Source organism: Macaca fascicularis, chromosome 4 (assembly GCF_037993035.2).
Source record: "Macaca fascicularis isolate 582-1 chromosome 4, T2T-MFA8v1.1".
Taxonomy (NCBI): Eukaryota; Metazoa; Chordata; class Mammalia; order Primates; family Cercopithecidae; genus Macaca; species Macaca fascicularis.
In genome coordinates, this window is record NC_088378.1 from 126681115 (window position 1) to 126705577 (window position 24463).

General features: G+C 37.5%; 1 protein-coding gene across 20 annotated transcripts in view; it reads left to right on the forward strand.

Annotated features, from left to right (window-relative positions):
- The window catches only part of SUPT3H (SPT3 homolog, SAGA and STAGA complex component), a 529437-nt gene extending 506196 nt beyond the window's left edge, over positions 1-23241 (forward strand). For 19 of the 20 annotated variants that reach the window (XM_074037868.1, XM_074037869.1, XM_065543947.2 and 16 more), the window contains one exon: positions 20392-23241. In XM_074037868.1, coding sequence (XP_073893969.1) covers positions 20392-20433 — 42 coding nt within the window. In that variant the 3' untranslated portion in view covers positions 20434-23241. Of the gene's footprint in view, positions 1-20372 lie in introns of all 20 variants that reach the window. The other variant, XM_065543953.2, reaches the window with a different exon arrangement.
- The last annotated feature ends 1222 nt before the right edge of the window (positions 23242-24463 follow it).

Here is a 24463-nt window from a genome sequence, read left to right on the forward strand (position 1 = left end):
AATTGAAAAAAGATAGTTCAGTATTTCAGTCATAAACTTCGAAGACTCCTTTCTATTTGAGAATGTTTTTGTCTTGCTAACCACGGAGAACTGTTGGAGTGAGTGGATCATTTTATTTTGATTGCTTCTCCTGCACTGGCCCTGAGGGACAGACTTGATGATCTAATAAGTCTTTTCCATCTCTAATATCTATAATTTTGGCTATTCTGTGGCAGCTTCTTATTGCTTTAAATAAGCCATCTTAATTCAAAAAACATACATCTGGATTTGACCTGCCTAATATATGTCAAGAAGAGTGTGTCCCTTTAAAGCCCCACCAGGGAATTTCTGAGAGACTAAAGAAACTGAAAGGAAGCAGGAAAAAAAAGGTTGGGGGGAAGCGGAGGGGGACTGTGAGTCAGACAATTTTCTGTTTATTTTATTTAAGTTTTTATTTTTCAATAATGAGATTGTCCCTTAGGCCTCCTTAAATCATTTATTGGTTAAAATTTAATCTGATCATTAGTGCATTCTTACATTAGTAACATTTTTAAATTGTTGATTCTTTTTCTTGGAAGTTATTCTACCATTAACTAGCATTTTGTTTCACAGATTTTAGTCATCATCTCTGACAATTCTTGGCCTCATATCCACTCTGCAACTTCTCAGACTTGAATGTCTGAAGAGGAAGTGGTATCTATGTGTCGCTCCAAATGTCAGCCAGTGGTGGTCCTCAGGCCAGGTGTGCTGGGGGCATTATTACAAATACATAGTAACTGTCTTCTCCCCAGCTAAATACATTGCCAACACTATGAATTCGCTTTTATAAATGTATAAATATATCGCCTCTACAGTTGTACTCAGGCCATACATCTGGTTGATCTGCTGGAATCGCTATCCTTTATTTTTCCTGCCCAGTGATTTTAATTTAATGTGTAGGTCTTGTAAGCTGTTTTTGGTTAATATTTTCTCCTGCATATATTTAGTTATTTCCTGAGATTATTATTCCAGACAAAAGAATAGAGGGCTATGTCTGTGTGACTTTTTGTCCATCAGTCTGTCCTTGTCTTCCTGCAAGACTAATTCAGCCTAAATGCTTAGTTACTTTTTCTGACCCTTTCTCCAGATCCTTACGATTATAGGCAGATCAAACTAGAATAAAAAGTTAGTATTCATTTGTAGTGCTTATATATACAGCTGTGTCCTGTAGAAAAGCAAGAAACAACTGGAAGTTGGTAAATTTATTCAACAAATATTTGTTGGCCATTATGTTATAGTCTAGGCATCTCATGAAATTACATTAAACTGCTCCCATGTATGGTATCCAGTGCTTCAGCTATGACTTAGCCTGTAATGTCACATTGGAGTGGAAATTAAAATTATAAGGTAGTGTTTTTATCAGTAGTTTATTTAGACTAAAATGCCTTTAAGGGTCGTCTGGCTGGGCGTGGTGGCTTATGCCTGTAATCCCAGCACTTTGGGAGGTCGAGGCAGGCGGATCACAAGGTCAGGAGATCGAGACCATCCTGGCTAACACGGTGAAACCCCGTCTCTACTAAAAATACAAAAAATTAGCCGGGCATGGTGGCGGGCGCCTGTGGTCCCAGCTACTCGGGAGGCTGAGGCAGGAGAATGGCGTGAACCCGGGAGGTGGAGCTTGCAGTGAGCCGAGATCGTGCCGCTGCACTCCAGCCTGGGTGACAGAGCGAGACTCTGTCTCAAAAAAAGAAAAAAGAAAGTCGTCTCTTATTCACCTCTGATTTCCTTCAAAGGAATGTTGGGTGGAATGAAGTAGTAGGAAGTGTAATAGGTTAGATGTTAGATGTCATTGTTTCGAGTCCTGAGTCTGTCATTGAACCACGAGATTTTAAAAAATCATTTAACCTTTTTGAGCCACAGTTTCTCATCTAAAGTGGGCATAGTAATCCCACCTGCTTTCCAGAATTACAGTTAGTTCAATGAGAGAATACTTGTAGAAGTACCTTGTCTACCTCCATAATATCTATTGGTCTGTAATGGAAAAGACTCTCTTATAATTGTAAGTCAGCTCACAGGAAAACCTTTATTAGAAAAGGCCAGTTGCAGAGATCCACACAACAAATGTACACAGACTATTACTCTAATACTGTTCTTATCACAAGAATAAAGACAACAGAGAATTAAAACTAGGAATGAACCTGACAAACAAATAAGGTTTTGATTTTTCCCCCTAGCCTAGTGGTTCTCTGCCCTGGCTGAACTTTGGAATTGATGTCTGGGGTCTATCACCAGAAATTAATTGGTGTCAGTGGGTCTCAGGATATTTAAAAGTTCCCCAAGTGGTTCTAATGTACAACCAGCCAGTGTTGAGAAAAGTCCCTCTGCTAGAGAAATCAATAAAAGACCTCCAAAAGTCTAGTTGTAAAGACACAGGCTGGGTGCAGTGGCTCACCCCTGTAATCCTAGCACTTTGGGAGGCTGAGACGGGTGGATCACTTGACGATAGGAGTTCAAGACCAGTCTGGCCAACATTGTGAAACCATATCTCTACTAAAAATACAAAAAAAAAAAAAAAAAAAATTAGCTGAGTGTGGTGGCACACGCCTGTAATTCCAGCTACTCAGGAGGCTGAGACAGGCAAATCACTTGAACCCGGAAGACAGAGGTTGCAGTGAGTCGAGATCATGCCACTGCACTCCAGCCTGGGCAACAGAGCAAGACTCCATCTCAAAAAAAACAAAAAGAGACACAGAGATAACTGTCAACACTAGAAGAGAATATTTCTGTAATGAATGGTAAAGAAAATTAGTGGAATCCATACATCTCCAACAATAGTCTGTAGTAGCTTAGGTTGACATCTCACCAGTGACAACAGCAGGAGAAGAAAAGATAGAGCATTTAAAAAATCTTCCCATAGGCTGGGCGCGGTGGCTCATGCCTGTAATCCCAACACTTTGGGAGGCCAAGGCAGGCGAATCACCCGAGGTCAGGAGTTCAAGACCAGCCTGGCCAACATAGTGAAACCCCATCTCTACTAAAAATACAAAAATTAGCTAGGCATGGTGGCACACACCTGTAGTCCCAGCTACTCAGGAGGCTGAGGCAGGAGAATCACTTGAACCTGGGAGGCAGAGGTTGTAGTGAGCCAAGATTGTGCCACTGCACTCCGGCCTGGGCAACAGAACAAGACTCCATCTCAAAAAAAAAAAAAAAAAAAAAAAATCTTCCCATAACTGTTAAAGTTTCCATTTAAAAATTAGTATTCAACCAGTAATATGATAGCTATAGAATGAGTCAAGTGACAATAGGTATATGTAAACACAAGTGTAAGTGCTGTTTTCACAATTCTTGTTCCCTGTAGTAAATATTTAAGTGACGGCTAATCTGTGTTATAACCCATCATGGCTGATTCCCTTAAATGTGTAGACACTTTGATTGTGACCAGACTTGTAGTCTCAGGTCATTTACAGAAATGCCCAAAAAAAAAAAAAAAAAAAAAGAACTTTCCGCAAGAAAAACAGTGGCATTTTATGCCTAACAAAATAACTGTATCAGCAATTGGAAAAGTATGTAGTAGCTAGCAGAGTCCCAAAATAAAATACAAGAAACAAAATATTAGTCTTTCATTGTGATGCTAAGGGTCCAGTTCTCAGAGCATTGTCCTGATTTGTGCCCAAGGATTCGATCTCATCCTTAATATCAATTACTAAAAACAGAAACAAACAAAGTCACATTTATGTGTTTTCCAGTTAAACACAGAAAAAGCCAAGAAAGTCAAACCATAAGCCTTAAAAACTCCATCCCTGATGTGCAAAGTTGTTTTAGTCTTCAAAAACACTTTTCAATTGGGGCTGGGTGTGGTGGCCCATGCCTGTAATCCCAGCACTTTGGGAGGCTAAGGCGGGGAGATCACCTGAGGTCAAGAGTTTGAGACCAGCCTGTCCAACATGGTGAAACCCCATCTCTACCAAAAATACAAAAATTAGCCAGGCGTGGTGGCAGATGCCTGTAATCCCAGCTACTTAGAAAGCAGAGGCGGGAGAATTGCTTGAACCCAGGAGGCAGAGGTTGCAGTGAGCCAATACTGTGCCACTGCACTCCAGCCTGGGTGACAGAGGGATGCTCCGTCTCAAAAAGAAAAAAAAAAAAAAAAAAGAAAATCAACTGGGAGACAAAAATGTTCAGAAAGTTCAGGCCTCCCCTGTTCTCTCCAAAGACCATTGTCAGTTTCCCTGCAATACAGACATCTATCCTGGTCTTACCTCCTTTTTCCCACTCCTTCTCTTCTAAAACCTCCCTTGTTTCTTCTGTAGTCTGCTCCACATGCTTTATCAAAGGGCTCTGAGGTTCCTCCCTTCAACTATAAGGTTGTCTGGTGTCTGAACTACCTTTGAGCCTCTTGCCACTATCTGTGTGGTTAGTTTGTTGGAATATGCCTAAGTGTAACTCTTGAAGAGATTAGTAAATTGAACTGTTGGTATCCTTAAGTAGCGTTTTGCATTAAGTTGAGGAAAAGTTTGTGATTGACAAGCCTAAAGTTACAGAGCAGAGTGAGTGCAAAGTTGGAAGGCAAAGTGATGAAAAGGACAAAGGATCAGGGATGGTACTGAAAAGGGAAAAGTTCCCTTGTCCCCCTCACAGGGAATGCAGTGGGGGTGTGGCTCGCTTGTTCAGTGCCCCAAATGCCCATACCTCTAGGGGAGCATAAAGACGGGCAGACTGTGGGCTCTGACCCCATGGCAGTGTCTCGGGGTGAACGTTTACAGCTGAAGCCCCAGTGGGCGTGTGTTACAGGTGCTCTTTTAGTTTAGCCGTCGATAGGCAACTTGTGTTAGTCAGCTCAGTGAGACCCCTGCCTTATCACAAGGACAGAGGGCTTTCTGTATCCCGGGTTCTTTCCTTGGTGTACTGGAAAAATCGGATCACACGTGGGCTTGAAGAATGAGCACAAGGTTTTATTGAGTGGAAGTAGCTCTCAGCAGATGGGGGAGCCAGAAGGGACATATTTTCCCCTGAAATCGGGTTGCTCGGTGGCCTGGGCTCATGCCGGCGAGCTCCCCTCGATGTCCTCTTGACATCCAACCTCTTGTGTCTTCTTCTGCCATCGTGTTCCTCTTGATGTCCAGCTGCTTGCGTGTGTGCCTGCTAGGGTCTCAGGTTTTTATAGGCACAGGATGGGGGCATGGTGGACCAGGGTGGTCTTGGGAAATGCAACATTTGGGCACGAGTGCCTCTCCTCACCTAGGTCTGTGGGTACAGGCCCTAGGGTGGAGCCCTTACCAGGGACCTGCCCTTCTCTTCCCAGCACTTCCCTGCCCCCCTTCCATATCAGTACCAAAACAGTTTTTCAAGGCCTGCTACTTCATATACCTTTATCAAGGAGCACTTCTTCAGAATTAGAATTCAAGCCCTCCATAGAGAAATGCCATTTCAGAGCTGTGTAGTGATTGCTATATCACTTCACAACGATAGCTTGTGAATGGATGGCTTAGATGTACTCCTGTGAGTCCCAGGACACCCTGTTTTATGCCTCACGTATCTATTTTCCTCCCACTCAGTTTCTACCCAAGTGCCTGGTACTAGTAAGCATTCAATAAATGTTTGCCAAAATGAATGGAATTTATTGTATAATTATATACACAGTTTACCTTGGTCTTAAGTAATTCTAGCCTTATAATTTTTCTCTTCAACTGGGACTTTCTAGTGAACATGTAGTGTGCTGCCATGTAGAAAACCAACAACTTGGAAACTTATTAAGTGCTGTGTTTCACTTCTAATACTGTTCAAGTCCAAACAAGTACATCCTGCCTGTGATGAACAAATCCTGACTATCTCCAACAAAAGCATTATTGTGGGGTGGGGGGGTGGGGTTTGTTGTTTTATTTTACTGAGTTATAATTTACATACAATAAAATCCATTCTTTTAAAATATATAGATTGATAATCTGACAAATGTATATAGTCATATAACCACCATCACAATTAAAATATTAGAGCATTTCCATTGCTGCAAAATGGAAATTTATAGTCAGTCCTCTACCCCTACCATCCATAGCTCTGTCAAGCACTGATGTGTTTTCTGACCCTATAATTTTCCCATTTGTAATATGTCATATAAATGCAAATTGTATATATGTACCCCTTTGAGTCTGACCTCTTTGGTTTAGCATAATGCATTTGAGGTTCATCTGTGTTATTGCATGTATCAATAATGCATTCCTTTTTTATTTTCAAAGAGTGTTCCATTCTATGGGTGTACCACATTTGTTTTCTTTGTAGTGGACATTTGGGATATTTCCAGTTTTGAGCAATTAGGAATAAAGTTTACATAAAAATATATAAATGGTCACCTATAAAATATGGACATGTTTTCATTTCTCTTGAGTTTGTAATTTTGACATAGTCTAATTTATCAATCTTTTTTTACAGATAAGTGTGTTAACTAAAAAAGCTTTGCTTATCATAAGGTCACAAAAATTTTATCCTATGTCTTCTAGAATTTTTATGGTTACTTATGTTTCTGTCTATGATTCATTTTCAGTTAATATTTGTACTGTATGGGGTAAGTACATTTGTACATGGTATGGGGTAAGAATCAAGGTTCACTTTTTTGCATATGAATGTCCTTTCCCTATGGAATTATCTTGGCACCTATGCTGAAAATAAATACTCTAAAAACGTGTAGGTCTATTTGGACTCTCTCATCTGTTTCACTGATCTGCATTTCTATCTGTAGAAATACCATACTGACTTGATTACTTTAGCTTTGTTCTTTTTCTGTGCGTGCGCGTGTGTGTGTTTCTGGCTCTTCAAGGTGCTTTGAGTTTTTATTTGGAATCAGTTTATCACTTTCTACAGAAAAGCCTGGTAGGATTTAGAAAAGAATTACACTGACTGTAGATAAGTCTATGGAAAAGTATCTTTACAATATTGTCTTCTGATCGATTAACACAGTATCTCTCTCCATTTATATATTAATATTTAAAATTTTTCCTCTGTCGTGTTTTGTAGTTTTCATTGTACAGGTCTTACAAGTATTTTAAAAGTCCCCTGATTAATATTATGTTTTTGTGCCGTTTTAATTTCTTTTTTCTTCTTGTTCACTGCTAGATATAGAAATAAAGGTTGTTTTTTTTTTTCTAATGTTGATTTTGTATCCTAAAACCTTACTAACTCCTTAGTTCTAGTAAGTTTTCTGTAGATTCTTTGGTATTTTCTATGTAAACAATTGTATTATTGTCTGTGAATACAGGCAGTTTATTTCAACACTTCCAATGTGTATGCCTTTTGCTTTCTTTCCTTATTTCATCTGGTATTAATGGTGGAATAGGTGCAGTGGGAGTAGATATCTTAGCTTTATCCCTGATCTTATAGAAAAATTGTTTAGACTTTCACCATTAAGACTGATGTTAGCTGTGGGGTTTTTATGTATGTCTTTTATCAGATTGTACAGCACCATTGTTTTTGCCTATTTTTGTGTATTATACATAACTCATTTTGAAATTTCTAATGCTTCTTCATGTATATCATTTAAAGCACTGATATAAAACAATTTATAATAATTTGCTACTACCAAAAAGGTTTTTTTGTTAGCACACTGAATTGCATGTGTCTTGAAACTAGGTTTTAATTTTTTACTATTCATAAAATTTCTAGCAATATTGGATATTTTTTATCCAATCTCCCTTCAGTGGATGGACATTTGGGAAGCCACAGGTGATAATTCCCTTCCGCGTAACAACATGTTTATTTTCAAAAGTCAGTAGACATGGGTCTTTTTCATTGAGCAATGTCTTTTTGCTCCCACCAAAAACAAGTGACATCATTAACATTCATTATGATTCATTCCGATGTGAGCATGTATTCATAGTCACCACCATAACCTTGTGCTGATGTACAGTACTGTGATAAATGGCCCCTTCTGTCTCACAGGAGACTGGATAAATAGGCCTGGCTGTCATCGTGTTCCCCTTGTGTCAAAGCACAGACCATGAAACTGCTCTGATATCACTGGTATTTGTAAAACTAATCTTTCTTATCTTTATGTATCATGTAAGTATTTTTTTTAAAAAAATAGGTATATGACACCATGAAAAGCCTTTAAATGATTTATGGTTGGTAATGTCTTACTCTCTTTCCATTCATTTCTTTATATTGAAATAACCCAAGAAAATTGGACAGCACTGACTAGCCTCATGATCTCATGTCCTGACACTGATACCTCTTACCTATTTTTGTAGAGGAAACATTTCTAAATAAATGTTAATAAACAATTATTAATGAATAATAAAGATTTATATTTCTAAATCCAATATACATGTATGCATATACATGATACACACATACATCTAGGTAATTGCCTTCCTCTGCCCACCCCCAGCCCAAAGTGAGACTCCTTCCATGACTGACTCCTCAGAGCCTACCATGTGCATTTCACCAAGAATATACACACAAAAAAATGTTGGAAAGACAAGTCATTCTCAATGTTCCTGGCATCCTATCAAAGGCTTCCTTTTAAACATGATTTCAGCACCCACACTCTGCTGTCCATTAATAGGCCATCTGCACTCTGGTGTCTGCATGGCTTTCTACATTCAGGCCTCTAAATGTCACCTTGAGGTAACACTTTCACACCATCTCTCTCTGTCACCTCATCCTGCCTTATTTGCCTTTATAGCACTTACCACTGTCATTGTGTGTACACCCCCCCCACACACACACACACACACACAGAGACAGACTAAGATTTAGTGGATTCACATGTATTCACGATACATCTCCAGCACTAAGAACTGTGCCTGACATGTCATAGGCACTTAATAAATACTTGTGAATGAGTGAATGAACAAATGAATAAGCAAATGTAGACCAGAGATGCATTTCCAAACCAGAGTTCCCCAAGAGCCTTATACTTACAATGGGACATCCGCACACCCAAAGGTGCATTAAGCATTGTCTAATAGGGAGAATAACTGATTTTTCTTGATGTTTTTCAGTGGTATGTAGATACCATTGTGATTAATCAGATTTATTTAAATACATTACGGAAGGCTTTTAATCATTGCATATTAGATACCATTGTGATTAATAAAATTTATTTAAACACATGATTGAAGGCTTCCAATCATTACATATTTTGTTGGTCAGTGGCTACAAGAAGCATAGCACCTCCCATGTGGGTGTCTTTAAACACCTCCCAACACTTCCACATTGAGGACCAAGCCTTACCATTAGTTTTGGTGAGGCTTTAAAAAAATAGTTTTGGTGGGGAAAAACCATATTCACAGCATAGCAGGGACTACCTTAACTTGAATAGTATTTAAATAAATTCTATTCACCGCATATGTATTGAGCATCTAAATGTCAGACATTATAGGAGATATAATAATGGCTAAAACAGGGTTTAAAAGGTGGAACTTATTAATTCATATAATTAATAATATCTGTTAGGACATTCTTGCTTGCTATAACGAAATACCTGAGACTAGGAAATTTATAAAGAAAAGAGGTTTTATTGGCTCATGGTTCTCCAGGCTGTACAGGAAGCATGCCAGCATCTACTTCAGGAAGCTTCCAATAATGGCAGAAGGCAAAGGGGGAGCAGGCACATCACAGAGAAAGACAGAGAGATGATACTGGCATTATCATAGCCAAACTCTCAAATTTCTCTTCTCCAAAGTTAGATGACAACATCATGTTTTAAGGTATTGCAACCTTATTTGACTTTTTCATTGAAAGTTTGACTCTTTAATATCACCATATAATTATGTTTACACAAAGAATTAGAAAGAAGGCATAGAGTCTCCATATGTTCATTTCAGTCTGGGTGGCTAAAGGGCTTCTAAGAGTCAATGCATGAAAATGGCCTAGATTGAATAAATTAGAAAAATCACAAAAGGAAACCACTATAGGAAATAGTTTTACACATGTAATTGCTGAAATCCTATAGTGAATGTGTCAATCTGTACTAACTAAATAAATTTGTTTATAGACATGTTCTGTATTAGCTTCCACTCTTTCACAGACCTTTGCCAAACAAAATCCCACTAGAAGTAGGATGTTCACACCCGAGTAGGAGTTTCTTGGATAAATATTTTTACTATATGGAGACCAAAACCACTTTTACAAATTTTAGACTTTGATTGAAATACTATATTTCTTTTGCTTTTTTCTCCCATCTTTTCTCCTGGCAGCTACTTGTGCAATAGCTTACCTCCTCGCACCTCCCACGGGTCTGCTGAACAAGACACTGGCTGCATGCACAGGAGGCCAGGCAGTCCTGAAAGTAGTGAGACCAGCTTACCCAGTCACTTCCACCACCAATTGGACTGGAGAGACAGAGGAAGGTCCATTTGCCCTTCTCCTAAAACCTAGTTGAAATTATTCCTTGAATTAAGCATAGAGATTATACATTGTGAAGCTATATTTTATAGAATGCCTGTTTACATTGCATTTGACTGCTATATAAATAGAATACACAAAGGTAGAATTTATGCAGCTAGTCCTCAAGAAATCACAGTAAAAGTTATTGAAATATAACAGCCACATTCTTTTGTAAGGATGACTCTGATCTCAACTTTTGCCAACCAGTTTGGAACAAGAATTTCCACTGACTTCTTAATTCTGTAGTCAAAAACTGGTGCTGAATTTTTCATAGGCCCTTTTGAAGATCCATTTTGTTAATTTGGCTGTTGAGTAATAACATATTTTTAGTAAGTATTTTTAACTGTAGTAACTTCTGTTAAAAGTGAAACAAGGGGCCAGGCATGATGGGTAGCTAAGGCAAGAAGATCATTTGAGCCCAGGAGTTCAAGACCAGCCTGGGCAACAAAGTGAGACCCCCATCTCTAAAAACAATTTTTTTAATTAGCACAGCATGGTGGTGCACACCTGCAGTCCCAGCTACTCAGGAGGCTGAGGAGGGAGAATTGCTTGAGTCCGGGAGATTGGGGCTGCATTGAGCCGTGATCACACCACATCACTCTAGCCTGGGCGAGACCCTGTCTCAAAAAAAAAAAAAAAAGTGAAACAAACAACATTATTTTTGACGTGCTAAACCGAAACCTTTCCACTGTGTTTGTGAGACAGTGTACCCAGTGGACAGTTGACTTGGACAATAGTGTGATAAGGGTGATCTGGGCCAGTGCAGGATCCTAGTTACTATGAACCCAAAAGCTCACCTTTTAGAATTAATTAGAATAATATCCAGTAAAATGAGTACTGTCACTACCACATAAATAATATATCTGACTTAGGATGGCTCCACAACTCAGATCTTGTCATTTAATATGATAGCTCTGTTCAAATTAATCTTTTACATCAGAGGAGACACTTTGGTTATTTATGATATGTTGGAGATAAATTTTCAGAATGGTTAAGGCATATTATTGTAAATGTCCATGGCAAATTTAATTAACACAACTCTGTTTTAGAAATACAGATGTGTAGTATGTACAAGGTAAACATATGTTCACAATGTCTCCAGAACACCTAACTTTAAGGAAAGAGACACAAAGGCATGGAAGAGGCATGCCCCCCTATTGTCAGTCCACAGCAGTTCACCTGGGAAATAAATGCCAACAGAGAGTACTCTCATTTAATATAAAGAGTTTATGCCAGGCCCTAAAGCAGTGATTCAAAAGAATCACTTGGTTGAACGCTTATGAGTATCTCTGACCTGAATTTGGATAAGCCCTTTAGTGGTAGGTAGTTTGGGTTGGTGTCTCAGATTTAACATTTATTGTCTAAGCCTATAGCTTGGCGTTTGGAAACAAGATAAGTCAAGGTCTCTCTTGGCCTCACTTGGAATACTTCTTTGTCCCCTGAACCCATCCCCTTCCCGTCCCCAACTCAGATCTCAGCTGTGTGACTTCTTTTAAGAAGCCTCCTTGATCACCCCATCTACCTCTACTGCCCTCTTATACAGCCCTTTACAGTCTATTCTCATTTTGTAACTTCCATCACTTTTGGCATGTCTTATTCAATACGTGTCTTCCCCCTCAGCCTGTTCACCACAGAGGGCAGGAACCACATCTGTGATCCTGCTGTATCCACTGTACCTTGTACTCTGCATTTTTTGAATGAATAAGTGAATGAATGACAGTAGGTTCATACAGAAATATACCTTTTCTATAATTTCTCAGCCTTTTGGCTAAAATCAAGTGTAAAAATATATCTTCTCAGGTGGCTACCAAATGTAATTGATGTTATTAACTACCATCTTCTGATTTTTGTCATAATTTTTTATTCATTGTCTTTAAATCTTAAAGACCTTAACTGTAATTTATTTACTGTCCAATCAGATTGACCATTGTCAAACAGCTATTGCTCTGTGTTCTTACTCCTTGTGTTGTGTTTTAATGTGGCAAAGGCCATTGAGAAGAGGGGGGGAAGGCCATAGCAACAGTATTTTCTTTTTGTTTTTGTCTTGCATCAGTATTGTCTAAGACCTTGAAAATGCAACTGAGTAACATGACTACAAAACCAAGATTGTAAAAAAAAATTATATTATCTACTGCAAACTTACTGTTGATTATAATTTTTGATAACAGAGTATTTGAACCTAAAATGTTTATAGACTCAACAAAATAATTTCACAGTGTTGTTTTAGATGAGTTGAATACTTTTTCTGGCAAACAAAGCAATTGGCTTGATTGATGCATAAGTTTTCACTGTTGACTGATAATTAGTAAGGAGAAGCCCAGAAATGCTCCCAGTGGGACCTGAGACCTAATATCAGAATAACTGCTTTGCAATTCTTGCCAGCAGTTGAGCTATCAAGGTCACTTATTTAGTTTTCTTAATAACCGGCGCTGATGGTTCTCTTGCAAAATGGTAAGTGTGTGGTCTGAGTCCAATTTTGGGAACTGAGACTATCCAGCCCCTGCTCTAATGATGAGCACATCAGCATTTCCCAGTATTGCCCAGAGGAAAAGAAGCCACCTGCTAGTCAAATTCATTCATTCATTAGATCACTCTTTATTAAGCATTTAACTTATTTCATGCATTTGGGTTATGCCTTAGACATACAGAAATAAATAGAACATTAAGTTCCCTTCCTTCTGAAGGTTATAGGTTACTCAAGTGAAATGAGAATTAACTGTTGTTAGAGCTTAGCCCCCAAACAATTGTTATTTGGGTTACTAACTCCTGCCAATTTGGCACTTTTTGGCTGTTCTTTTTGTTTTCATCTTGTATCAGTATTGTCTAAGACCTTGATAATCCAATTGAGTAACATGGCTATAAAACCAAGATTGTAAAAAAAAAGTATATTATGTTATCTATTACAAACCTACTATTGATTCTAATTTTTGGTAACAGTATGTGAACCTAAAATGCTTACTTACATGTGTTTGCAGCTTGGAATAATTTGAGACATTTGTTTTGATTGTCATTAATATAAAAGTAGCTGAAGACAAGTTTAATATGATTGGCATTAAATTATTATTAAACATAGATGTATATAAGTGCATACAGTGTCATGGAAAGAATAATTTAAACATAGTCTCATAAAATTGCTAAAGATAATATTTACAAAAACCCTTTTTTTCCTAAAATACAATGTTGTATTAACCACTTAATTATTTTGCTCAACAACAAAGAAGTCTTAATATATCTCATAATTTGCAATGACGGGCAATTATGAATGGTAATTTTTAATGACTAAATTTAATCTAGAGATTTTTGTATTCAGACTGCTGAAACAACTTGGTAATAACTCAAGAATTTATAAAAGCCCAATGTTAGTATTTTTAATAAAATAAGAAGAGACTGACATAGATTTAGAGAAAAATCAGGCATAAAATGACAAGTTCCTCAAGATTTATGGGCTTTGGGTTACTTGGACTACAATGAGAGTTAATACTATGTTTTTTTCCCATTCTGCCAGCCAGAGAAGACCTCTTATTTAAAGGGCAGGGCTCCCTCCACTGTTGTTAAATCAAGGCTCTGCTTCTGACAGGGTATTTATAACATAGGGCAAGTATACAAAAGAAAAATGTTTAATGATGAGTTTTGCATGTTATACAGTGTTATACATCATATGGTTTAATTTAGATCCCCTGAAATATCAGAGTTAGAATGAAATTATCAAAAGGAGAAAAGTCACATGGCATGGTGCAAACAAGATGTGCCTATTTTATTTATGTTTGCTAATGAAATTCAGCCATGATTCCCACTTTGATTTTAAGAGTCTTAGACCACCATTCGGCTTTATTCATTATAGTTAAATATCTTGCCCACACGCAGACACAAGGCCAGCAAAGAAAGGGGCATATTTTATCTTTTAAAAAGCGATTGCATAGCTTTCATATGAAACTCCTGAGCTTCCAAGATTTATAGTATTAAAGCAAAACAATATGTCTTTCAGGGCACGGTCATCTTCTTAGGCAAATGGAGGGCTTAGACTCAGAATCTAATGACCTCACAGAGACCAGGGCTGGATCTTAGGCAAAAAAGAGGGCTTAGACTCGGAATTTAATGACCTCACAGAGGCCAGGGCTGAATTTGGACATGTGGAAGCAGTAGAATATGAAACAACCTAAGTTTGAGACAATTTGGCATAGTCTCCTACCAGAAGAGAGATTGAAAAAGGCCTGTTACAAGCACGACTGATTGATTTTTACTATAAAGCTTGGGAGTGGGGTGGGACAGAGAGGGGGACAATTTCGTTGACCAAAACATCATTTATACATGAAATTCAGAAATGTACCTACCTTCCCAAATGTGGCTCAACTGAGTATTCCAATAAACCAGACATTTAGGTTAAGTTAATAAGCAAGAGTTAGTGAAAGCCTATTCCTTCTAGTTTATTCCACTACCTCCCTACCTTTTTCTCCCAGCAAAGCAAAGCCAGTGTAGAACCTCAACCCTCTGTGCTCATCTTCATCCCCTTCAGCCTCAACCCTCTGTGCCCTCACATCCCAGGATGTGAAGAATTTGGAAAATCCCCAGGCTCTTGGTAACAGGGCAGCTCCTGTGGCCCACAAATCATCCTAGAGACAAAGCATCTATAATCTATAGTTAGTTAATTAGGAGTTAACAGTAGTTTGGGAAAGGGCGAATGTATGCTCCAAATCTTTTTATTGTCCCTTTTACTGCTGGATTTAACCCAAACTTGCCAACTCCAAATAGCTCCATGCAGGCCATATTATTTGCTTAGCCCAAAATCAGACACCGAGCATAGCCATAGTAAGACTTCCATGAAAACACATGGTGTATCACCCCCTTGAAGGTCCTAAAGATGCATACATTTGCCACAGAACCTTTCAGCTATATTTATCTTATTTTGATGCTTTGTTCATTTATCAGAATTATTATTTTGGGCACTCAGGAAAATTAAGTGAGTCTCCAGGGGAGGGCTAATCATAAAGCAGAAAAGCCCAAAGTAGAACTCAAAGCTTATAATGGCTTAACCTCTACCTGCTCAGCTATATTGTTTCGGACATAATTGTGTTCCTTCCTTCCCTCTCCCCTAACCCCCTCCCACCACCACCACCAGTTTCTTCACTTTTGTTCTGCTCCCAAGGGCTGTTCTTTATCCAGAAAAACTGTTTCTTTCCCTGCATCTGTTTTCCCTATTAAGGCTGGGGAAGCTAAACACATAGCTTTGGGCAGAATCAGAACCATCTGCAACAAGCCCTAAACTGAGTCAGGAATCCTGGGCTTTTCCCCATGTGACTGCGGACGGGTCACTCTCTCTGGGCATTAGTTTTTTCATGTTAAATTAAGAATGGGGCCAGAGGAATTCACAAAGATACTTTCCAAAGTTCTATTGTTGATTCTAGATGTTACTAAAGGGTTTGTTCAGCTTGCTTTAGCAGGCTTAGTTCCAAATTCCTTTTTCACTATAGTATTAAACATAATAGTGGCATCTCAGCATCTGCGGGGGGGAAAGCAATGCCTAGTCTACAGATAACCTAAAAGTGTGGAGATATAGGTAACCCATCTGCTGTGGGTAAAAGCCACAGTCGAAAACTTCAATTTCTGCCTCTTCCATGTTAAATTTACTAAATGCCAAAATTAGAATTTCCATTAGGAAATATTTACTTCATAATCACGACAGACTCTGAAAATGTTCCATTTATTGACAAAACCATTACTGGGTCCTGTTAATGGTCTCCTCATCCATTTTACCACTGTTCTCAACTCTCACTATGCACCTGGGATACTTCTAAAATGTTCCACAGCCTAAACTCCACTCAGACCCACTGGCTCTGAAGAACTGGAGCTACAGCATCTGCATCTTTTAAAGCTCCCCAAGTGATTGGGGTGCAATATTCTATACTATACACTATTCTTAAAGTTAGTTTGGAAAATAAGCAGCAGTTGAGAAAGCCTCCAAAGTGAAGATGATTTAGATTCAAGGTCCATGTTTGTACTCTGAAGTATTGTACCTGGCTGATTTAGCTTAAATTTGAAATAAAATTGTAATTTACCCTTTAAGTGATGTTTAGCAAGAACTGAGTTTGTTGGGACTAAGAGAATATGTGTATCTACAGTGCTGTGGGTGGAACTGGGGCAGGAGACTGTCTGGTTTGTTTTGTTTATTGTAAGACAATGTAGTATAATGAAAAGAACACAGGCCCTGGGTTTTAAATCCAAAATCTACTCTTTTACTAATTGTGGTAAGGCTCAAATTAGATACAGACATGAAAATATTTCATAAACCATAAAACCATGTATCTCAGCATTTTTTAATCTTTGCCCCTCCCTACTTTGAGAAATGGACAAATCTCGTGCCTTTCTAAAGTGTAAGTTCAAATTAAATATTGTGATTAGAAGCAAAAAAACAAAAGCTTTGTTTTCTCCCTCCTTTCTCACGTTGAGAATGACCTCTCAGTGCATTTTACTTGTGGCGGTTAAAACTTGAATGTGAAACTAGAAGTTTAGTGAAACCAGGGACTGTCTATTTATCTTTGTGTCCTGTTGTACCACCAAGCACACAGTGATTTACAGCGTAAGAACTCAGTAAAGATTTGCCAAAATCATATTAAGCAAATTTATAGGAATTCAGACAATAGAACCAAAACCTCTTTCTTATGCCTTTGAGAAATAAAGTACTCGTAAGAGAGTTTGGGACTTACTACAGTGAAATTCTTATGCTAGTTTATTTAAGATTTGAGAAAGCAGAAGAGAATCAGGAAAAGTAATAGAATAAAACAAGTCTGTACTGGAAGAAAGACTGGTGTTTATAGTAAATGTTTTAATAATTAGGCTAATGGCAAAAATAATACACAGTAACATTTAAGTTGGAACTACAAAATAAGTTTTGTAGCATGTGTCCTTTTGCTTAAGAAAAATATTAATCTTTTTAATATTCATTTGTATCCCTTAAGATGTACCAATTTATGGTAACCCATAAAAAACAGAAGTAAACCACGATGGGATTTAAATGTTTTCTCTAGCTTGTCCATATGAAGTTAAAAAAAAAAAAAGTCATTTTAAAAAGTGCACACTTAGAAATTAATTACCCCACCAGTGCCCAGTGCAGTAGGTAAAATCTGTATCTGCTTATCCAGGTAGATTGACATAATGGCACCGGTCATAATTTGGTGCTATAAATGAATGTCCAAAATTGGGTCCTCAATTTTAAAAAAACTGGGAACTATGAATTCCTAATTTTAGAACTAATTGGGCCTTAAAAACATTAAGTATTGTCTTTGCTGTGAACTTTAAGAGTTGCTAAAATGTCTGACCTTTTCAGCAAATTCACAAAGGAGCAACTGATGTGGAGAATAGAACTTTATTAAATCAGAAATGAACCTTAACTAGTATATAGGCATGTAGAATCCAGTTTGTTGGGGAGGTCTGATTGTGTTATTGATTAATCTATAACTTTCAGTAGTGGGTGGAAGTCCTGTTTCTGGTCAAAGCCTGGATTTTACTAACTAGGGGTGTCTATAAAGATACAGAACTGGGAATCATTCATAGGGTCTGACAGAAGAAAGTAAGTGGGACACAAAGTATTCCATGAGAATGTGGCCTCTGGAAGGCCCTCACACCAAGCAATGTTTAAATTTAGTTTCAACATTTGCAACACAAATAGAGAGAAATTTACAGTTGACGTGAAGATGAGTTGTCTTCATCCATCTTCCTGTAAAGTTGCTTACTCTGGAAAGCATGCCAAAGTTGGGACGTTCCCATAATTGCCTTACATAGACAACGTACATCCTTTGTACATCAAAAGGAAAAAGCAGTGACTCAAAATAGAGGACCCTAGGGAATATGTTTACTGAAATTGCTCTTCACTAATTACACATGCTTGTTTGTTCCTTCTTTATTTTAGAATTAAAATAGGAAGAACTCATCCCAGAAGTCTGGGTCAACTCTAAACTTTGATTTTCTCATAGGATCTATGTTATTAAATACGCCTGTAATCTTTTAATTGTTTGCAAAGCAGTGATAAATCACCTGTGAAGGTGAATTGATCTTTCAAAAGTGACCTTTTCCATGGTAATAAGAACTATTTCATATTGCCCCATCTGAAAACATTAAAACCTGGTTATTTCTCAGGTGAACCCAGCTAAGACTCAGTCTCCCTCTAAGCCAAAACCTCCTTTCTCAAGCAAGGCTCACTTCAACACTCTACCTTTAGAAGGAATGCAGCCTTACTCCTAGGTCCGTTTAACTCCATATAAAACCATCCCTGTGCTTTAAATAGTACATTATGTTAAAGATTGTCACTGTGGTTGTAAAATTTAAAATACCAGGGTGAGGAAGCTAAGAGTATTACCTTGGCATAAGCCTCTGTAAGGCAGCCATGGTGGTAGGAGCTGTTTCATAGATGAGGCTCCCCTGCCTGTGGTTGTGGGAAGACACCCTGTGCATTCCTACAAGTTATTTGTGGCTCTCTGAGGCATTCATTTAACACTGTTCTATAGCGCACGATTTTAGGAAGTAGAGTTGGAATTTTCTAGTCCTTGTTAGAATGTTTTCTTCAATCCAGAAGTGTTGTACAACACAAAAAGCCCCATGGTAAAGAACAAGCTCACAGAAAGAATACTGAGGAATGACACTTGGAATGTGCCACTGTTTTGTCATCCCTGCTACACTGATCTGGAGTGAACTGCGTAGCAGCATAACTAACCGAAGAAATTTCAGCCAGGGCGCCAAAGCCTGACAAGCATAGTAAATCTTCTTAAGCAGGATATTTGGAGAGAAGGTTTTCAAGTTAATTGAATTTTATGATTAACAGAAGGTTATCTAGAAAACTGTATTTGTTTCACTTCATGTTGATGGAAGTCTTTCTAAAAGGGTTAAGTCTACTTTCCGTTTATAGTATAATTATTAATGTGGTTTAATTATTTTTTTAAGATGAAGATTTCACTGCCTCCACAGCATTATCTTGATCGTAAAAGGTTATTCTATATTTCTTAAAATATGGCTGTGGCTGTTCAAGGTTAATTCATTGGGCTGGAAGTATACAGACTCCAGAACTGCTTCAGAGTTATAAGCCTAAGGGGGAAAAATCCCTAACATGAAATTTTATGATTTTCTTTGTTTTTCTGAAAACAGATTGTAGGAAAATTCCATCCAGTTGAAGGTTATGAGTTCTCTGGATGTGACTGTTACTAGTTTAAATGATGAAAAATGTGCCAGTGAAAGGGAAATTTTATTCCTAAGTCCTGAATTTTAGTTCTTCTCCACTCTGGGTCTTACAGTGAGATTCAGGATGTTACAGAGACCCTGTGTGGTCCAGGTCTCCCAACACTGAAATGCAAAATATATCTCTTGGAATGAAAAGCATGCAATTTTTCTTTCCTTACTGGAATGTATTGTATTTTTGCACTTAGAATCCATCTTCCCACTTTCTTTTATGGGAGTATTTTATCCCAGCATGCATATACATGTGTACATCTGTATGTACAGGTATGTATAAAAAATTATATAAGATTTGCCTTTTTGATACTGTCTACAATATGCAGAGTAATACAGAACTCCTTTGAGATAATCATATTTTACTGGGGAGGAGAGGCCTCTATTAGTGTCCGTTGCGATAGCTTTTCACTCAGACTATAAATTAGGCCTGGGAAGGGCCAGTAATGAGTCAGTAATTTATAGACTATTAAGATACTTAGTTAGAAGTGATCCTGAGCATGTCGAATAGAGAACACATGTTTATAAAAGACAAACAGATTCGATACATCTCTTTGGCCTAACCAAGCCCAATCAGTTAACAAAATGGGATGTCTTATTTTGTGTATCTCCTACTTCCCAAAAATAGAATCACTTACCACTCGCTAACCACACCGACTTTTTAACGGACAGAATGGTTGCTATAGTTTTGCCACCAGAAATATTCAGATTAAGCATTCTATTAGATTGTAGCCAGCAGAGTCTACAAAACAGGAAGAAGGCTCTGCTTGCTTTTTGCCTCCTTTCCTTGTTTGACTTGATGTGATAATTCATTGCAGATTTCTTTTTCTTTGACAGAATGCCTACCGCAGGAGTGGGATGGCTTTTCTAGCCTGCTGATGTGACAACTGTGATGTGCCCGCAACAACAGGAAAGGCAGTGTTATATTAAGGTGATTTCTTGTGAAAAAATAAAATGCAAATTTACCCTTCTTTTATCTGAGGGAGTGGGCTGGTTTGTTGTGACTACCAACTTGCTGACTCCTGCTCTTTTCCAGCCCCTCAACCATCAGTCTTGTTTACTAGATGGGCTGTTCAGCTAATTAATGGCAGGATGTTTAGGATAGTGTGTAGGTGGACAAGAATGCAGATCACACAATTTTGAAATTTTAATTTGAGTAGATTTACTGCCCTCAGTTCACATATCTTAAAAGCAGTGGTTGCCCCCGTCCAGTCTTTTGTCAGTGTTTTATTTGATACATTTTATAATCCAGGTTTGGAATAAGGAAACAAAATTAAAAGGACAGTGAGTTTTCGCCTTCCCTTATACCATCACCTTTACTTTCCAACATTTGTTGACTACATGTATTTTATTGACAGCTATCCACTTTATAAACTTACAGTAATCAAAGATTTAACAGACCTGATAAATCACCTGTTCCCACCTCCTTTCCCCTTCACTCCACTTACAGTATGTGTCATTTTCAATGCCTTCTTCCCAACTTCCTGCCATCTGCCTTTCATGTGTGTTTTTCCTCACACAGAACCTCTTCCTCCATCTTCATTCCCCTCCTTTTCCTGTTCCTCCAATCCCCAGACCCACCACTCCTGCACATGCCATACACATTTAGAAGCCAAGTATTCAGAATTAGTAGAAGGGGAGCAGAGTGATTTCTTGCTTCCTCCCTTCAAAGCACTACCACACCTAGACTGGAAATGTGGGCTGGGTAATTTCTTGCTGTTAGCAGCCGAGCTACCCTTCTGGCAGCTATACTTTCTCCAGTAAATGAGGAACCGTAACTCTTCGGAACAAACCAAAATATAGCAGATGTAAGTGTATAGTTCCTGATTAAACTTCAGTTGCAAAACAAGAAAGTTATTTCTTTAATTCTGTGGGAGTTTTGTATAATTTTACTTTTATCATGGATTTTACACACACTTGAAACACTCTCTCTAAAGAATAAAAACAGAAATGAGAAATATGAAAGATCTTTTTCTTGTGGCCAAAGCATTATGAGTCTCTGTTAATACGATTATGCCACATTATTTACATTTGTTAACTGTCATTTACCTGCTCTATGTTAATCTTTTTAGAAAAAATTTGAATTTCAGAAACAAAATCACAGATATATAATATTAAAATATTCCCAAAGGGTTTTGATGTTCCATCTATGCTTGTTAAAATGTATGATTAAACTTTTATTTTTATCATCATTCTTATTTTCCTTGTCATCCATAATCATGGGAAATTATAAGCTTGCAGTAAACATGCTAACTTTTAAACGATAGCATTTATTGTATTTGGTTTTGATCTGCCATGCTTATAGATGGTATAAAATTTTCGGGGGCTAATTTATCACATCAAAATTCCTTCTCTCCCACATTATACATTTTAAAGTACACACAAAGCAGAAAATACAGGGTTTGGGTTTTTTTCCTTCATTTTATTCTACCTGATCTCCTTATAGTCCCAGAGAAGGAAGACTCAACGTACATTTCTCTCAGAAATATGACAGGTCTGTGTTTTTGTTGGTCTGGCGTATGTTTGTCTATCTTGAACAGTCTGACAGGTAATTATTTATAAAATCTGGTTTTGCCAAGTTCATATAATAACCTTTCATTTTTCATCATAAGCCAGTAAGCTGAATTTAGAATAAAGCAAGGTCATTTATGTCTGTCCTAAACCAGCCTACATGTCCCCATAATTGCTCAATATTTTTCATTCCTTTTTCTATTTTTTATACTTAGGTTCTTTCTCTGACTCTTTGCACAATATTAAATTTGAAGTGAAATAAAATTTCCTTCAGCAGTGACTATAGAAATAAAAGAAAATTTACAGAAGAAACATTTAAGAAAACTTGACTTCAATAAATTATTTTCTCAATAATTGTAATGTTAGAGCAGAAGACAGTCTTAGAGATCATTGAGAACAGCTGCTTATCTTACAGATGGAGAAACCAAGGCCTAGAGAGGAAAAGTGACTTTCCTAAGATCACTCAATAATGGTAGTGACAGAACAGAGAAAAGAATCGATGTTCCCTAATTTTCAGTCTGGTATTATAAAGTATTTTCTGCCATACTGGGTTAGTAAGAATATTACTAAGACATGTTGGGGTTTTATGGTATATTTATCCTTGACAACAATGTAAATTTATTTAAAAACTATACTAATTATGGATACATCCTAAAGCATACATTTATATAGTAAAATCTTCAATGTGACTGTGGTATTAAGTAAACAGTCTGTTATCTTACACATCAGGCTTAACTCTAAGTCAATAGAATATACAAAGCTAATTTCTATTTTTTGTCCCTTGTATTTTAGAGACTGATTTTGAAAATAAATAAGCCAATAAATAAATAGCCTCTCTTGATACTGCTTCTTAGATTTAAGGGTAAAGAAAGTAGAAATTTTGGAAGTGTGACTTTCTGAATGTGCCATTTAGAGGTTATGTCATTAGCTTTCCTGCCTTCTTATATTGTAATAGTTGTGATTCAAAAATACTGTTTCAATTTTAAAACCAAGACTTTTTATTTGCACACCATCAGAAGCACAAATATTTTTAAATGGTGTATATAATTCCTGTATCTGGGGAGAACCCTTCATTTATTGCTGTTCTTTATTTTTTAAAAATAATAAGCCATGTCTAATGCTTTTACCATGTAGAAGACAAATAAACATAACTGGTGATTCTTGGTCTGAAAGAAAGCACGTTTACTTGTTTAGAATTATAAAGTTTAATTTTATGAATTTTTTTACATAGTTCTTAAATCAAGCAATGCTTTCCAGTTCATATAACCTCTTGTGTAAAACGGAATCACTAAAGAGAACATATTCTCTGATCTGCCCCCCCTGGAATTTGGATAGAACCTTTCCAGGCTACATTTAAAATTCTACCATCAACCATGTATACATCTCATAAAATATTTTACAGTTTCCTGTATGCTCTGGCCGAACATTTCATAGTACATAAACACTTCTGCAAATAATCTAAGGGCATCAAGTTGAATATGTCATAGCAATGGCCACTACATAAAGCTAATTCTCCAGCAACATAGTTTCTTATTATTTTACCTTCTTATTTGAAATTCAAGATGAAAATTTACATGCTATTGTTGTACAGTGGCAGGGGTGAGAAGACAGCAGGGAACTCTAGCAGTTTTTGTGGAATTGTGTGCATTAAAGCAAAGGCTTTCTGCAGAGGGCATCTAGCCAAGCTTAAACAACAAAACTATGCCTGCAGGAATTGGATGTAAATGTGATGGTTAAATAAGGGCCAGATGTCGTTAAAAACTCAAATATTAGAAAGTCATATCTCTTAAAGTAAGTCTCAAGTGTTGTAAGTCGGATACTGATACCATGGTACCTAAAGAAAGAGACTTGCGTTTGTTTTCCGGAACAAGATAGTAGGTATTCAAGCTGTCATAAGTCATGGAAGTTTCGGCAACTGAAGCATATTTTAAAGCAATCAATTCCTGCAAAGTCACAAGAACGCCGCATACATATTTCATTGTTGGGAGCCACTGTAATTACCTGTACAGCATTGTGTTCATAATCCCTTTTCTGCTCATCACCACCCAATATTGACTTTTTTCAAAGGAGGGTAAAGATAGAAAAAAAAAGACGGCAAGGCTCAAGATGATCAAAATATAGTTTTACTTATACCAGGTAACACTCTACTTGCTATCAAAAATGATGATATATTGTGTCAGTATGTTAATAAGTTATGACATAATAATTATAGCACACCATGTGCTACCTTGTGTACTAAGCAGTTTGTGTGATTTATCTCATTTACTACTCACAGCCCCACTACCAGATATGCCCTGTTGCCCACAGGCAGGAGAGAGGAAACTGAGGAACAGCAGCTTAAATGTCTTATGCAGAACTACCCCAGGTGTAGCTGGCATTTATACCCAGCACTTTGATC